Below are 18,649 nucleotides of genomic sequence, written 5' to 3' on the forward strand. Positions count from 1 at the left end.
ATAGCGTAATTCTTTTATTAAATGTTAAAAAATACCACCGTTGACCTCAAAACACTTGCTTTGCCTACGAAGGGCCCTTGTTGCTCTACTAATTGCTTGATGCTTTTTTTGGGTGCAGTATTTCTAATACGTCGAATTAGTGCTTCCCGAGTGTTCATTTGTACTTTGTTACACTTCATTTTTCAACCAGCCAAATGCTTTTTAGCCTCAAACATGGCATACTCTGTTTACACAATGTTTTCATTGTGTAAACAAGCGCTAGATAAATTTTTTAAGTACGCTATAACTTGAAAACAAATGAAAATCGAATAAGAACATATGGGTTTATTTTACATTATTTTCACGTGTGAATATACTCATGGAGTTTCGACCGTTCCTCCGGCTCACCCTGTATACCGACATATGTAGAAGTTATGTACAGGGTTATTGAGCGTAGAGTTCCATTTAATGTTATGCAACACAAAATACCAAAAGCTCAGATTGCTAGATACCATGTTTAACGTTTTAGTTCTCTATGTAAAGTTATAAGAAGAATCATTTTATAGTCTGACACAATAAAAAAATTCGTACATTTTACACGATTTTATTATGTATTCAAACGATGAAAAAACAGACATGATTCTCACTTTTGGTGAGTGCCGTAAAAATGCTGTTCAACCTGCACATGTTTAGTCTATAGGCCTATTTTTAACGTTTTTGTCTAACGTTGATTTCATCCAATATTTCTTCGTATAATCTTACATAGAGAACAAAATGTCATTTTGAAGTCTCAGGTTTTGCCGCTGAAATGGCTTGCAAACGCAAACATAACAAATATCGTTCAATTATTTCGTCAAACTACATATTTAAAGGTTTAGCCTTTGAAACCTTAGGCCCTTGGTGCAAAGAAACAATAGATTTCATTAATGTCATCGGAGACCGACTTATCGCGGAATCAGGGGATTCAAAATCTAAGAAATTCCTTTTTGAGAGGATTTCCCTTGCCATTCAACGTGGAAACGCTGCAAGCATTCGGGGCACTTTTCCAGATTCCGCATTATTATCGGAAATTTTCGCATTGTAAATTAAAAATGTTATTTTATGTTAAATTTTAATAAATAATTATTTTTTTGACTTTTAAATGGAACTACATATGTACTTTCATTCCTTATTTGTAAAACGTTAAACATGGTACCTAGCAATCTGAGCTTTTAGTATGTTGTGTTGCATAATATTAAATTTTCACGGGAACTCTACGGTGAATAACCCTGTCTATCAAAAATAAATTACTCCCTAGAATTCGAACTTTTAGGGAAATAAGGTTTTTCATGCTGTGTGTAACTAGAATTTTCAAAGGTAATTTTGAATGCCTCAGGTTGGTTCCTATGAATTAAGAGATTAAGTCCAACTAAATATACCGCCAGAAACCAAAATTGATTGTGAAACGAAAAAACATCTATCGCTTAGCGAGAAATTTGCCATTTGCAACCGCTGCCTTATATTTTTGATATGGTTACGATATCTTTTGTTTGTCGCCAGAAACCACATAGCCTCCAACCTAACCAAATTTATGACAACCTAGTAACGAATATCCCTAAATCCTAGGGAGTAATTTATTTTTGACACGATTATAGTTACGTCAATTAAAATTGTAATAACAATACATAAAGCGCGTTTTTTAAAATTTGGCGTCGAAGTTGGCATTGAAGTGTCGATTGTTGTTTGCTATCGTTTATCAATGAAGATCTTGCACAACAGATGGCGGCTGCTGTAATCAAATTACATGTAGAAATTCATAATTTATCTCGTTTCGCAGATCACAAAATCATTAAAGCTATGTAAAAAATGTTGTGAAACACAAACTGATTTGCATAAACAAGGTAAATAAGAACATGGTCATGGTCAGGAGCACGGCTATTAGACAAGTGTTTTGTATTAGCTAAGTACATATTTTTTCTTATTAAATAAAGAGGTGTTGGTGCTGCTAAATAAAACGATAGTTTTGTAATAACTAATAAGGTCTTGCAAAGGAGGTATTAGTTAAATAAACAAGTATCTACTCAACCACTAATACAAATAGTTTTAAATCTGTGTCAAGTGCAACTGTATTGCTGGTGGCATATACATTCAAAACTTAACATTATAAAATTAATAGAAAAAAACAACACAGACTGTTTGTTATTCTACATTTAAAAAATATGAAACCGGTAATCGTAATATTCTGTCTTTTACATTATACGGTTACTACAAAAAATTTACACCTATACTTATGCATTTAAAGTTACTACTGCAATCATTTAATTATATCACGAAACGAAATGTCGGTCATCTTAATCATACTTATTTTAGAACAAAAAATAATAGAAAATCCCATCGACGATGCATGCACAGCTAGTTATTATAATTAATATAGAAATTATAAATTGTATACTTCATTAAATATGTACCTACTTCAGTAATTCCTACACAGGTCTATAAAGTGAATGACTGATGGAAAAAAATAGTTTATTTACATATTTACTAGGTATATTAAACGCAGATGCATACATTTAATGTCTTTAAATTAATTTATACATTTAAAAAAATACGCAGTAATAAAATAATTACAAAGCTTAGGAAAACATACAACGAAAATTTGTTAATTTGACCCTACTGTACTTCATCCTTGACTGAAATGTTCAAATACATTTGTATTGTATGCAGATAAAACCCGTCAATGGTAATTAGTATAATCTAATTAGAAGTCACGACCCGTGTAAAAGTCATTCACTCAAATTTTGGACAACTATAATTAATTCAGCGGCTTTTAAAGATCCGTCATCATAAACATGCAATTTACATATAGGTACCTACGTAAGTAAGTTCTGGATTACTTAATTAAATATGTACTCGTAAAAATTAAGAAATAGGTTTTTAATAATTATTAATACGAATGAAAGCAAGTAACAATACTTATCTTAAATTAATCTAGTAGGTACCGTTTATTTCGCGTAATAGATTGTTGAACATATAACCCTTCTTTCTTTCCAGGGGTTCTCCAGTCCATGCGAAAGGAAAAAAGAATATTTTTTTGTTAATATGTTAATAGTTTTGTGATTTTATTGAAACTTTCTCTTAAGCGTACAAAAGCTCATGTCTCACGTTAATTTTGTAAAATGATTAGGTATGTATTGTTTATGATCAGGTGTTATTTATCTTTTTAATTTAGTTAATAAAATTTTGTATAAACTGACAACGTTTTATTTGTTTCTTATGTTTTCAAGGCATAAGATTGTGTCAAGCCCTTTAGTGAAAATATATACCTATGTACTTATTTATCTCATATTTTTTAAGTTAAGGGATTAATTAGCAAATAAGCCCGTCGGTAAACGTCATTTTATAAAAAACTGTATCAGATGTATAAATTGCAGATGCATTTTGTATATTTATTGCCTGATAAATGGTTTAAGTCAAGAACAATCCGTTTGTTAAAGACAAACTTGTAGGAAACTGAAGACATTCCTAGGGACCATTCAGCCGTTGAGAGGAAATGTATGTTTGAAAATTATGTAAAAAAAGGAATATGTACTACATTTTTGACACTCATAAAAATTACACATGTATTCAAAACATTTTTGTATGTTTTATTCCTAGCAATTTGTGCAAGAAATTTTTTAAAACCTTTATGTATCGATGTACTTCTTTATTTTATGTTTACACTTTAAGAATTTATGTGTTTTGTTTTACTAGTTTATGTAGTTTTGATACAATTATTATGTTTTAAATAAACAATAATGCATTAAAAACATGTTCATGTCATTTAAAATATAGGGATTTACAAGCAAGTGATTTTTTCCCAGAAACTATGTACCAATTACGAAGTACTAGAATCGGTACGGAGCAAAATTTAAAAAATGTTAAGAAGGCTTTATCTAACGCCGTTTTAAATGTGGTCATAATAAACCCTATCAGTGAGTATACCTACTTTTTAAATCACCGGTGGGAAGGAGGAAGGAATAATCAATTAAAACTTTAATTATAAATTGTAAAATTAAAAAGTAAAAGTCATCGAAAGAATGGTTCAGAAGACAATGTTTATGAAAAATTGTACCTAACATTTTACAATATAGAATTTATGACATAATCTTCCTGAGTCCCGGAGCTTTTATTACAGATCGCATCGCGAGTCCCGACAATCGATATCTTAAACAAATTAGTTATACCGGGTGTAGAATTGGTTAACGAGACATAGGATTTTACGTGTAAAAATAAAGAGTTTCAATTATTGGCTCCCCTAATAATTTTATGGCAAAATAGTTAAAATGAAAGTTAGAGAGAATTAAAAGTACTGTCTAATTCAACTCTTTGTTTTTTTCTAACATCTTGCGGTACTGAAATAAATGATAAGAAATAAAAAATGTATTCTATTTTAATGCTTAAATTTGAGAAGTAACAAAATTTAAATTAAGTGTTCAAATAAATCGCCAGCAACAGCCGAACAGTAACCCAATCGAGCGTAAAAGTTTCTTCTAACTCCAGCCAACTGATAACAACTTATTCTTTGGCATTCTTCAGTTATAGTTGCCTTTAAATCGTCAACACTGTTATAAGTTTTCCCACCCACATACAAATGATCGTGTACATGTCCCCACAAAAAGAAGTCGTTTGGTGCCAAATCGGGCGATCGTGGTGGCCAATGAATTTCACCACCTCGTCCTATCCACCGGTTAGGAAACGCGTTATCCAGAAAGTTTCTAACCTCTCGCATATAATGGGCTGGACAACCATCATGTTGAAACCATGTTTCATGATTTTCTCTAATTTCATGAAGAGCTGGTCCTACAAATTCTTACAGCAAGTTTAAATAATCCGCGCCAGACAATCGATGTGGTATGAAAAAGGGTCCAATTATACGATGACCTAAGATCCCGGCCCACACATTTACACTATTTCGATACTGACTGTGTGTCTGCAAAACCAAATGTTGATTTTCGGTACTCCAGTACCGATAGTTTTGCTTATTAGGTTCGCCATGTACTGAAAATGTGCATTCATCACTGAATAAAATTCGCGACATGAATGTTCTATCATTATTTGCATTTTCCATCATTACTTCACAAAACTCCATTCTTTTTTCTTTATCTTCTTCAAAAATTTCTTGATGTCTAGCATATTTGAACGAATGAAATTGTGGCCTCTGATTCTTTAAAAAATTTTGTGCTGTGGTATGATGAATTTCAAAATTACGGCCAATTTGTCGCAAAGATACATTTTTATTTTCTTCGACAGCTAGCAGAACATTAGCAGCATTTTCAGTAGCTCTATTCGTATTCATCTGAGGCCTTCTGCACTTACATACAGGGTTAACAGTACCTTCATGTTCAAATTTCTCTACGATTCTTCGAATTGTTTCTATGGCTGGAATTGGTCGGTCCGGGAAACTTGCGGCAAATGTTGCTTGGATGTTTTTTAAAGAAGATTCTCCATAATACCATTTGATGAAAGATACCTTTTCATTCATACTGTACGAATTCATTTGAAAGGAAAATCAGAAGAAAATTTAACAATAGTGACACCACCTGACAAATAATTTTAAAAGTCAAATTTCATGGCTAGTGCTACTTTTTAGTATTTTTGTGTTAACTCTTTTTTTGCCTTTCTTTCAGTACCACAAGATGTTAGAAAAAAACAAAGACTGGAATTAGACAGTACTTTTAATTGTCTCTAACTTTCATTTTAACCATTTTGCCATAAAATTATTAGGGGAGCCAATAATTGGATCTCCTTATTTTTACATGTAAAATCCTATGTCTCGTAAACCAATTCTACACCCGGTATATGTATATTAGTTATACTTTAGGGTTCACTAGATTTTAGCAGCAGTATTTTACGTATTTTATTTTCAAATCTGAAAGAGTTCAGTTTTGTATTATACGTCGTTCTAATTTTTGCAAAAATATTATAAAAATATAAATACACTGACTGGCACAAAAAACGACTCACTTTGAATTTTGTTAATATAATTAAGTAATTCATTGTTTTAGAAAAAAAATTTGATACCATGTTGTATTGATAAGTGTTATTTAAGTTATTCTTTGCCAAAAAAATATCCAACAAACAAAACAGTAAACACAGCAAATGAAACTTTAATGAAAAAAAAAAGTAATTTTTTAGAAAAAAAAAATATGTTATGAAAAATTGTCAAAATTTGAATAGCATTTTGAATTAGTATCTCGTATTGTCACATTAAATCTTTTAACACGTAAATCAACTGACAAAAACACAACGTGGAAGTGACGCAAATTTTCTAATAATTTATTTAAACAAAACAATTCGGTTGCCATGGTGACCATAGCACTCCCGATCATTGAAAATATCCCAATTTAACTATAATAAAGAAAAATAAGCACAAATATAATTTCAAGATCATTTATTAAAGAAATCATAATGAGTCGTTTTTTGTGCCGGTGAGTGTATAAGAAACCATTTGGATAATTATCATTTTTATATCAATTACATGGTCAGTCATTTACGTAATTTACCTGGAAAATTAAATTGAATATTTTGTTCACCTTTTGGTATTTCTCTAACTAGTCTAACTGATTCATACATGGTAGAATTATAATATAAAATAAGCAAAACAATTTATTTAAATAAAAAAATTAATAACATTACTTACTATTATCAATCAAAATCTTTCTTAACGCATTTAAAAAAATCGCACAAATTTAGATCTTGTAACGTAAATTTTATTCTATTAGATTGAATTCTTTTTTGATTGGTCGGGGTTCCTTTCTTTGTAATCATAAGAATTTTTTTGATCTTCAAAACAAACCTGAAATGTATCTTCCTCCTTGTTGAACATTTTGACAGCACTGACAGAGCTCTGTAAGAAGATTAGACAAAAGCTGCTTTGACAAGTTTAAGATTTATTAAATTAAAGCGAGGTGCCAAATGTAGTTTTGAAATTATTAACGTAAGTTCGTCAATTTTTTTCTTTTAATTTTCGTTAGTTTCAAGTGACGTATTATCACTGAACTCAGAATACTAAACTCTTTCACATGAAAGAAAAAATGGTTTTTCTATGTGTACGTCTAAGCTAAGGAGACGTACACTTAAAAATAAACAGTTGACGATCGTTTCCAAAACCTCGTAAGTAACCTTCTAAATCCTACTTCTAATTAAAGTTTTAGAGCTCTGGACAAATTTTGTCATCCATCCTGCATATTATATACTTATATTGCAAAATACAGTCAAACATGAGGTGCGGGTGCCTTAACAAACGATATATACAGGGTCATTATAAAATATTGTACCATCGTAGTTGGCGTTGAAACCTACACAAATTTTGAATATGCCGCCAGCCTCGCAACGTTAGACAAACTAGTAGACAGATTTCCATTACCGCCAGGAGCGCCACCTATCGGCGATACTAGTCTCACTCATGTTATGAAGCTTTCAGCACATTCAACTAAGCCACCAACGCCTACTACGATGGTACAATATTTTATAATCTATCTACCTATTCATATTCAACTACATTTTTAAACTAACATAAAAAATTGTACGTTTTTGAACAGATATTTTAAATGATATAGGTACATACATATTATACAGATTTACAATGTACGTTGTTATGTAGCAGTGCTACTGATTTATGAAAAAATACCAACACGTTGACAATTTCAAGCTTATTATAGTTACAGGATGGACCATCGAATAGCATATTCTTAATAAACCATATTTCTAATCATCCTAGAAATTTGAATTTTGCGGTCAATAATCAAACAGATAGTGCACACTACGGTGCACTCGGACCTCGAATTGTTTCCAGTTTCAGTGCGCAAGTCTCTCTTTTGGTTCGCAGTGTTCGCACGAATTTAAAAACCTGTTTGGTTGGTTTTGTAAATAAATACGATAAAGAAGAATTTTCCCTAGATTATTCTCTAAAACTGTATCTCCACATGAGAATTTATTATGCATTAAAATATTATAACCGCAACATATTGCCCAACACTTAAAAACAGAAAGTTATTGAATGTATCGCATTTGTGACTTTGTGAAGCATTTATATAAAACGGCCTAACCCAGAAAATATAGAAATATGTATATACTTAATATAATAGTTATAATTGACTATAACGTAATATCTTTAGAACCAAAGCCTAATAATAACTTACAATTATGAATTGGTATAAATAAAACTGTAGTTTAAATTCACTACAACAAAATTTAAACTTATTTCATGCCACAATTAAGTCTGTATGGGTTAGCCCGTTTCCATTTTGACTGTTTTATTTAGAATAATTGATTTGTTTGAATTGTATTCCTTTTTTTTTTTCTTTCTGAAAAATATATTACGTTAATATTTTATTCTGGTTTTATTTTCTGTATAATTTTTATGGACATAACATCAATACAATTGATTAGAACTCATATATTGGTTTTATTTGCTTTATTTACAATTTTAGAATTCCGCGTCGATCGGTTCACGTTTTAAATTCGCGCGAACCAAACGAAAGCTACCGCGCCAAGAATCTTCATGAATCTTGGACCGCTACAATCAATGCATTGCTGGTCAAGTGCACTATCTGCTTATATGAGTAATCTGTGCTTAAACTACAACATGATTTTTTTATTATTTCAAATGGCGTCCGAACGCTAAAAAATGAAAAAAATAAATTTACTTAATTTTTTTATCGACTGTCTGGATTGAAAATACCACAGAGAACTCATTTCTGATATTAAAAATTATAAAGGAGTCATTGATTTTAAATTAACACACTTAATAATGTTTGGTACCAAAATGTGAGTAATTTATTACGACGACCCTCGATGGGTCATAATTCTTGATTGACAATGGTCGGTTACCGCAAATAACCAATTGTAAATCATAACTGGCGATATGGTCCTGGGTTTGTAAGGTGCCGACGACTTATCGGAGACCCTTGTAAATCTAACTTTACCACCGTTTCATGATTTCCGTCATTTTAAAATATGTACTACTATAGTGAAACCAGAAATATAGTGATTTTATGAGGGATGGAGTACATTAACTTGAGAGGGTCAGTTATGGCAGGGCAATAAACTTCTGGCACTCATCGCGCGACTGGGCTCTACCTACCTTTGTCTCCCATGGTCCATTTTCAGACGGCTCAAAAACATCTGTCATAGAAGATTTATAACTCTCTTCAAGTTGGCAATAAAGGTGACCCCAAAATTGTAAAAGAAATTATCGACCAGAGTCCATAAAATCACTATATTTCTGGTTCCACTAGGTATACATACTATAAAAATGCTACTACTTTGTTCATGGATGTTAAATGTCGATTTATTCAGTTATTATCCTAATTTAAATGCCAACTTTTGTATAATCAAAATCTATACTGTCCTGAAAGTGAGATTGTAAGAAAAAAATCCGGATTGCTTATTACTTTGATAATAAAACGCTATCAAAGTCAAATTTCACATTTATTTTATTCTATAAAAAATGATTCGGCCATTTCGTACATCGGAAATATAAGATTATGCCTTCTAAATGTCATTTTTTTTACAATTAAAAAAGGGTTTTATTGAAAATATGCTATACGATGGTCCATCCTGTATATAGTCCGGACAAAATAAATGTGAATCCTGACTTTATTAAGTCAAATTATTTAACATATTCAAATAAAAATGTAAAGAAAACTATTGTTTTCTGTTTCCCATCATAAATCTTTATTATTATAAAGATTTATGATGGGAAACAGATGGTTATCCATCATCAAAGTTGCAGGTAGAATTTTAAAAACTCCCTGTATTTATATACCTGTCCCTTTTCGAGAACGACCTACTATAAATATTTATTATCGTTATCATGTTGTTAAATAATTTGACTTAATAAAGTCAGGATTCGCATTTATTTTGTCCGGACTATATCTAAGCTCGTAATTTTCCATCATCGATACTGAATTAAATAACAACTATCTTATCTTATATCTTATATTTCGGTAACATTCAGTATTATTCACAATTGGCTAGGACTAAAATTTTAAATTTTTGTGAATTATAAGACAAATATCGTCACTAATTTAAAAAGGCTGCAGCCAGATACATGACATCTTAAAGCTTTCACATTGTGCAATATGAATTTGTCCAAGGGCAGAATTCAATATTGTTTATATGATGAAACCCAGACAAGATAAAAGATCATCAATATACCTATTTAAATAGTAAAAACTTCATTACGGTGTCGTAAAAATAAGTAAAGCGACAAGAACAATAAAGAAAATTGATGCGTTACCAAATAAATTAATTAGCGTGAAGTTTGTGGTTGGTATAGTTAACATTTATTAGTGAGTGTAAAGAGTAGGCCATGACATCGATGAAATTTCGTTGGCTAATTTCGAAGCGGTTCAAAATCTGCACTTGAACCTGACTCGTATTCCACTGCATATACACATTCACAAACTTGTCTTATTGTTTCACAACTCACAAATCTGCATGGTCATTTACAGAAATAACCAAAGTAAAAAGCTGTCTCATTGTATTGATATGTAACATGTAATCAGTTAAAAAATACGATACTTATTTAGTTTATTTGAAATTACAAAACTACCCCCGAACCCAAACAATCCCTCAAAATTATTTTTTTTAATGTATTTGTACTATTTCTCGTCCAATAAGGTTAAATGACCCCATAAATGTATGCATGCATGCATACCTACATTTTACAATAAGGTTTATGAGTGTTACATATTCTTATTACACGAAGAATAGTATACAGTGACTAACAAAATTTCTTTTATTTTTTTAAAAGTACAATATATTAAACAAAACTAATTTGTCGTTATTTATTTAAAATTCTCTATCAAATTCAGTTTACGAGAACACATTAAACGGCTAAAATATAAACACAGATTTGTATTAAATATTAGGCAAATCATTTTTCCACTAAATTAATTTTTATTTTTGGTTTGAACTTACCTTCAAAGAAAAAAACCTGTTTTAAGTTGTAATAAGAAATTTCCAATTCACTTAATTGATGTTCAAACCTTCTGAATCTAAATCTAAATGTACCTAAGTGATAGTGATGATAAAAAAAAATATTGTCAATAACGTTTATGATTTGTTGTTATATGTATTGCAAGAAATACAATGATATTATAATATCACGATTCAAAAGTTGAATTATACACTGTATGACGAAATTCTCCGCTGGTAAATTATAAATAGATGTATACCTATATTATAGGTATATAAAAATAATTTTCTGATTCCAATAAAATATTATGCATATAAATGTTGCATTTGAATTAATAATAAACCGTGACAGAATCTGAACTTAAAATAATTTTTTGGGGTTGATAAATGTTTAGTAGTTTGGAAAATAATAATAATAATTCAAGCGATTCGCTTTAAAATCAACTTTGACAATGTGATCTAAATTAAATTGTGCTGGAATTAGCCTTGATTTAGTAGATTCAGGATTATGCAATTTCGACCAATACTAAAATTGCTTAAGATGTTATGGTGTACTTGACTTTTGGTAAAACTTGCGAAATCTATGAATATAATAAACTCATATAGGTAATTCTCTAAAAATCGTTCTGTTAAAGCTGACTCAACAATATATTACAGAAAACAGAAAAGAGATTATGTCATCGTCAACGAAATTATTTGTAAAAAAAATTACATATTTAGTAAATACTATAAAACTGAAAAGGATGTAGGTACAAGAAATAATTCACAAAATTATTTTCCTTTTATATACGTATATTAACGAAAAATGACATATTAATTAATAATAATAAATTGAAACATAATGATTTATACATAAGTGATAATCACATAATTTTTGACCAAAACAGTACCTATCACTAAAAGTTAAAAAAATATTATTAGACGAAATAAAATGTACTTTAAAAAAAATATATTTTCAATTGAATTAAATAATGACTGACTTTTAATTACATGTTTTTGATTTAGCCTTTTATACTGCACTAGTAATGTCAATATTTAAGAACGAATCTCACTATTTGTAAAACACACACAGCATCACATTTTTTTACCCTTCCGACGACAATACTCGTCTTGCGCAATTCGTCTAAACTCTAAATCATGAACATAATTTATTAATTTATCAAGCATACCACTGCTTTTCTCACTATAATTACTTCTAGTCAATGATGAATGGAAAAATATTTTTTCGATTTTGCAACACGCGATTCCCACCGCCGAATGGTGGGGCATTTTTATTTAAAGTATATAAACGCCACATGCGTTGTCTCTCAAAATCATTGCCACCTTAATTTGATCAACTGGTATCAGTACAAATACAAAAAAAAATGAAGTTACATCTTGCAGTAATAAAAACCGGTAAATATCGAATTTCCTTATTAAATGAGATTTCAATTGCAGGTTTTTCTCGTTCTCGTTTTGGTGTCAATTTGCACGTGTGCGCCTTTCGACGATTCTGACCCCACTGTCAATCATGGTTATGGCCAGGACGACTTCCATCCAGCCCAGGATCAAGAATTATTTCATTTCAAAAAATTTAAATTTTTTGGGCTGAAAAAGAAGCTGTTCGGTTAGAAGCGCGTTCGAACGTCGAAAACAAATAGGGTTTTTTAGTCATTAATGTAAGTCTTTTGTAAGATATGTTGTAAAGTCGTAATAAAGTTTTATTTATAATTTCTCTGTTTTAATACATGAAGATTGTTACAAAAAAAAGATAAAAATATACAAATATGCGACCCAGAAAAGATATGATAGGTTGTAGTTAACAAATGATTTTTATTTATGTTGAGAAAATATACAAATAATGTCAACAGAATGTGGGAAATAATATAATTCAATAGCATAAATAAAGAGCGGTAGAAATATTTAAAAAGTAAAACAATTTTAACTATCGCCGTCAACGACAATTAATGCTGACTGGATCTGGCAGGTCTGGAGTACGAGAGCCTCCGGTTGGTCTGTGGTGCTACAATAGATTTCAATCCGGGCGCCTAGATCGAAAGTTCCAGGTTTGGACACAACTGCCGTGAGTTGGACCGGTTCCGTGGTCAAAGGTTTCAGTTCTCTGACGGCACTCCCGGTCCCGAGCCAAGAGAAATTTTTGGAAGCGTATGGATAAAACAAATCAGAATGTAAAAATGGAGGTGGTCCGCTGAAAACCAAAAATCATCAACGAGTCGAGACGAGAATCGAGAGTACCTCGCAGCTCCCAAAGTATTAATAATGACATTTAAATCGGCGTCGTTCACGATGCTGTGCAAAAGCAAAGTAACAGGTACCACGCAGAATTTCTCTCTCTGGAAGTTGTGCTCTACCATGGCGGGATAAATCAGCGTGCACGTGACTTTGGCTTCGAAGGAAGTTTCGTTTTCATCGTGTTTCTCTTTGTTCAAGCTGACTTCCAGTAAAGTAGCGGGATCGCTTAAGGCTGCGAACTCGTCCAGGTCTGACTGTTCCTCGTTGGTCTTGTGAACTTTTACGCAAATTTGCGTCTGGCCGTCGACTACTCTGTTCAGGGCGTCGTTCACCGCCGCCTGCCATTGCACGAAGACGATCCCGTCGACGTTGTCGTCCCGTCCGCTCGATTCGACATCGTCGAATAAATTCACACGACAGTATTCGGTCTTTTTGGCAAAAGCCAGACACGCCGAATTAAGTTGTTGTCTGGTGCTCCTCTCCCGATTCAGGTAGATGTTCGAATATACACTTTTCGTTTCGTTAATTCTCCTCGCTTTTAACAAAATATGCGCCGACTCTTGCGAATGCAAGTTTATATATTTGGGCGTGACAATATTCTCTGTGAAACTCCAGTATTTGCTCAGCATTCCCACGTTTAAAAGACTTATCTCGGTTAAAGTGGAACTGTGCAATTTGTTCAAATTTGAAGTTTTCAGTACAAGAGCGATTTCTTCCACTTCTTTCGAATTGAAACTCTCCTGCACCGACGCTTCGACTTTGACCGACTCTTGAACGTTCAACGTCCATTTATGCCTCACTAAACGATATCTTCAACAAAACGATCAGTTTTATACATTATTTTTTAAATTACAAATATACCTAGGAACTACGCCAACATTGATATTTTCGTAATAAATAAGTAAATCGACCAGACAAAGCCCGGCTTTGTTAGGGGCTTTAATAAATATTGAATGAGTAGTGTTTTGCCCTGGATCGAGTTTATCGTTGGGAAGGGGTACAGAAGTGATGTGATTTTCCCTACTCAATTTTTCTCTCATAGCAGGCGTACAATTGTTTAGAGCAATTTCTGGCGAAATTCTGCTAATCCTCGTTTCGCAATTGCACAGAAACTGGGGTACGGATGTTGCCATGTACAATTTGTGTAAAGGTAGCGTACCGGTATTTTGAAAGTCAATTGTAATCTTTTGTACTTCATCACATAAAAATTCTGAATTTAGTTCTGAAAATGTCACCTAAAAAACTAATTTAATAATGCAGGGACAAATCATTTTAGTCGCATTACCTGCAAACAAGGTGCTAATGGAACGATTTTAATTTCTACGTCCTTCATGTCTACGTTATTAGAACTTTTGTTTTCGAAATCTTCTTTATTAAAATTGAACATCTGCTTTCCCTTTATATAAATGTTATCTGTCGGCATATTTGAACTAGTTAGGGTGTAGCAAATCCCTTTCAGTGTAATTAGGCCCGTTACTAGAGGCGTCAAGGACAAGACAATACTTTGATTACAATTGCTCTGAATTAATACTGACTTTGTTACGTGAGTTTTCACGTAATCATCAACATTTTTGTCGTCATTTTCATTTGAAATCAAAATCTCGTCGCTTTTGAACGACCAGAGCAAATATATATCTTTCATTTGCAACACAATTTGCAAGGAATTGACCATATGTACGCAAATTTGAATCGGTTCGTTTACAATAGCGGTCGGAGTATTTTTGGTTAAATTATTGACTGTATATAAAGTGATCATTGGTTTGAACGTGAGAGGGATAGAACCGTTGGCTTCTTGTACAAGCATTTCTTCCAATTTGTTCCATCGTGACACATTTTCGGCATTGTCTCTATCTAGAAAGTTGATTCCTGCAGCTGGAATTTTCCCAGGTGTAGTCAACGGAGGCGTTGGCTCCATCAGCAACTTTAACGATTCGTTGTCCAACTCGGGCAAACCCAAAATGGGAATGTCGCTGTTGTTCTCTTTCATCAATTTATTCTGTTGGAAAATAATCACTGATTCCCTGCTCGTTTAGACTTTTTGATGCACGGAAAAATAGGCCACCCTCAGCTACTTAAAAATATTCAACATAGTCAACACAAGATATGGGGCGATTGTGAAAATTAAAACTTCTGAAAATCTATGTCCTAGCTTCTGCGACGATGACACGTGTATGGTAAAATCAGTCACCATTTTCTTCCTTCCTACACCGAAAACGTTGGTTCTGTTTTGAATGTTTTGTTGCGTTAAAAAAAAATCACCTAAATGTCATAACTCAAAACTGACAAGTGATAATATTAAGTTTCGTCGCACGTTGTCACAAATTTTGTTTTCCACAGCCGCCTCATTTTTTTTTATCATATCATGTAACCATTTCTCATTTAAACATACAGGGTAATTCACGGGTGATAATGAGCCCGAGTGAATTGAAAATGCAACCCACACTACATTTCCGAAAAAGCTGGCTATTGAAATTAAAATATCGAGCTTTTTTCGAAAATGTATTATGGGTTGCATTTTCAATTCCGTCGGGCTCATTATCACTCGTGAATAACCCTGTATACGGGTGTTCACAATACTACACTATAAATTGTATCCACTTAAATTTTTTTATGGAGTATAATTTAAACGGTGGCCATTTCTCCAAACATCTCTTATTTTGTCACTCACCCCTAATATTGTTAAATACTCTTTCAAAAACACACTTTGTTGTTGACCAGACTGTTTACTATCACCATTCAACAATTTTGAGAAAGACTTGACAGCCTCATCAAATAGCTGAAGGTTGTGCGCCTGTCGTCCTATTGTGTAATAGATATGATCCTGCGCTAAGTCCCAGCCACTGTTTTCATAGATTTGATGAGCTTGTTTGTAACTTCTTAACGAATGTTTTCTTTGGGCAGCTTTAGAAAATCTGTGACCTGCCAATACCATGTGAAATGCGTATTTCCTTACCATTTTGGAATGTAAAAAGCAATAAGCGGCTTGCTCTAAAAATAAAGCTGATCTCAAATCAGACTCTTCACTGGTCATTCTTATCAACTGGTGCGCTGCTTCACCATATAACCCTCTGCTCTTCAAGCATTCTGAACTTAATAATGTGGCTCTTGTTGCAAATTGTGGCATCCTTAAAACACAAAAAAGCAAAAGCTACACTGTACTGAAAACCATTCAACCCTCAGATATGTACCATATGATAACATCAGAGTTACCATTGAAAAACAAACGCCAGTGTCTTTGATAAATTTTTGTTTGAAATGTCATTACTGTCACATTTTGTTTGTCTTAGGTAACTGTGATGGCATTTTGTTGATAATTATATAGGAGTATAAAACATGTAACTAATTATATTTATTCAAACAGTGACGACTAAAAATTTAAATTGACATCTTGGCGTATATATCAGACTAAACTTCACAAATATCTTAACTCCGGAAAAAGCATGTTAATCAAATAAAGGTATGTTTAGTTTTTTGATGTCAAAAACATACTTGCAGGTGTTTAAATAAGTAGTTATGCTTTCCTCCATATAATCGTAGGTTTTTCTGTTGGATTCGTTGGCCATGAACGCTGACAAGGCGGCCATTTCTAAGGCGCCGGCGTAATATAGCCACGCTTGGTCTGTATTATAATCGCGCTTAGCTAAATGATATGCTTGAAATGCTAAAGTATAGTGTCCAAACATAAAATACAGATCCCCCAGTCTTCTCACCTGCAATTCAGGTGAATCTGGAGCATATCTAGAAATGAAAAATACAAAAAAAAATTGTAGGCGTGAGGCTGAAATATTACATTAAATTATTCACTGCAACTGAGCTAGCCCCTGGTTTATTGGGATTAAACCATCTTTTAGTTGCACTAAACAATGATCGACTAACGCCTTTTTTATTTGATATAACGTCACTTAATTGTTGTATTTGCTTTTCAATGTAAGGCATCAGGCAGGTTTTAGAAAATTCATGCAGAAATAACTTAACTTGTTCAACATCTTCTGTTGACAGACATAGACCGTGAGCTTTTAATTTTAAATTACTTGTTACAAATTTTTCTTTTTCAATAATTGAAGTGTTCTGAAAAAAATGTATGAATAAGAACTACATAAAAAAATGAAATGTCTACCATTATCAATTCTTCAGTATCTGGGCTCAAAGGGTGATAATTTAAATTTGTTTTAGTATCATTATCTTGGGTACTATCGAATATTGCTCTTGTGGTATAAGGAGAGCTTTCAGGTGTCGGTTTATAATCACTTGATTCTATATTGTTATTAATAAATTGACTCCATGGATCAGGCAGATGTTCAGTACTTGCAGCACCTGGAGGTCTTGAGTTCATTCTTAAAAGAAAACAATTTGCTTCCCCATAAGATCCTTTCAGTGATTCATATGCCTCATGTGCCCTGTAACAATATATTATTAGATGCACTTTCATTAACATTTAACTCACGTATCAATATTTCCTTCAACATTGTCATGTATGATCACATAATATTTTAAAATATTTGAGCTAAACCACTTAGGTAATTTGCCAGGGGCACTGTTCTGCAGCTGATTTAGACTCTGTGCTAGCTGAATGATACTTTCAACTGCATTAATTTCAGCAGATGAGACTACCAAAATGCATGATAAAAAATGTTTTGTGTATTCATGATCTGAGGGATATTGTACTCTTAAAAATGTATCCCTCCAAGCTTCAAACCAAGGTGTGGTTAGAGTTATATCCAATGAATATTCACCAGTTGTAAAGCTTTCTGTCCTAAAATCTGCCAATTCACTTACTGATGAATTTAAAAATTTTCTAGCCAAGGTTGTTTGAGGCGGTCGTGCATTTACATCCAAGAAAGTCAACTTTAAATTTCTTATTGTTATTACTCCACCACTTGGATCTTTATAATGGACTGAAAACAAATATCACAATCACTGAATTTATATTTTTCTTCTCCCTACCATCATTGCTTAATTTTGAGAAAGGCTGAAGTAACTCTATAAAGTTCAAGTTATTTTTTTGACAATACTTTTCAGCGAGAGGGGTACACAGAACAGCGACTTGGGGTGTAAACGCGTTTTTGATAAATTCTTGTGGAGTTTGTTTGCACTGTGCCATTACTAGGTTATGTATTCTGTCGAATCATTAACATAACGGGAACACATTAAATTTAAGTAATTTAAAACTAGAAAAAAAAATTTCCGCACAATTATACTATTCATATATCATGGCAGTTTTACTTATATCATCAAAATATTAATGACACTAAACAATCAGCTGTTTACACGAGTTGACAGATGTGACAACTTGAGAATTTTGACAGGTACCATTATTATAGAAGACATCTACATTATCTACATAATTCTATCATTACTTTTTTGAGTAATCCAACTTTAAATATATTATATAGTATCTTACAAATAAGCGCGGTTAACAATTCTCTTGTTCATTTGCAATTAAAAAAAAAATGATAATTTAAATTTAAATGATTTATAAAATAGAATAATTATGGTA

General features: G+C 32.2%; 1 protein-coding gene and 1 long non-coding RNA gene across 4 annotated transcripts; one reads left to right on the forward strand and one right to left on the reverse strand.

Annotated features, from left to right (window-relative positions):
* Positions 1-11,901: 11,901 nt before the first annotated feature.
* LOC138139634 (uncharacterized) lies at positions 11,902-12,630 on the forward strand. The gene is made up of 2 exons (XR_011162337.1): positions 11,902-12,302; positions 12,358-12,630. It is a non-coding gene; the product is annotated as an uncharacterized lncRNA (long non-coding RNA).
* An 82-nt stretch (positions 12,631-12,712) lies between these two features.
* Positions 12,713-18,470, reverse strand: l(3)76BDm (trafficking protein particle complex subunit 8 homolog l(3)76BDm). Of its 3 annotated transcripts, XM_069059955.1 has the most exons (11): positions 18,376-18,470; positions 18,097-18,320; positions 17,597-18,047; positions 17,270-17,549; positions 16,943-17,220; positions 16,642-16,890; positions 15,821-16,277; positions 14,438-15,148; positions 14,014-14,387; positions 13,156-13,962; positions 12,713-13,108 (listed from the first exon to the last, which is right to left on the reverse strand). In XM_069059955.1, exons 2-11 carry the CDS (start codon positions 18,251-18,253, stop codon positions 12,841-12,843), a joined length of 4,032 nt encoding a protein of 1,343 aa, XP_068916056.1. In that variant the 5' UTR covers positions 18,254-18,320; positions 18,376-18,470; the 3' UTR covers positions 12,713-12,840. The 3 variants fall into 3 exon arrangements, with proteins under 3 accessions (XP_068916056.1, XP_068916057.1, XP_068916058.1); XM_069059956.1 differs by lacking the exons at positions 18,097-18,320; positions 18,376-18,470 and having other exon boundaries at positions 17,597-17,759; positions 17,818-17,957; XM_069059957.1 differs by lacking the exons at positions 18,097-18,320; positions 18,376-18,470 and having other exon boundaries at positions 17,929-18,047.
* Between the last annotated feature and the right edge of the window lie 179 nt (positions 18,471-18,649).

Source organism: Tenebrio molitor, chromosome X (assembly GCF_963966145.1).
Source record: "Tenebrio molitor chromosome X, icTenMoli1.1, whole genome shotgun sequence".
Lineage (NCBI taxonomy): Eukaryota > Metazoa > Arthropoda > Insecta > Coleoptera > Tenebrionidae > Tenebrio > Tenebrio molitor.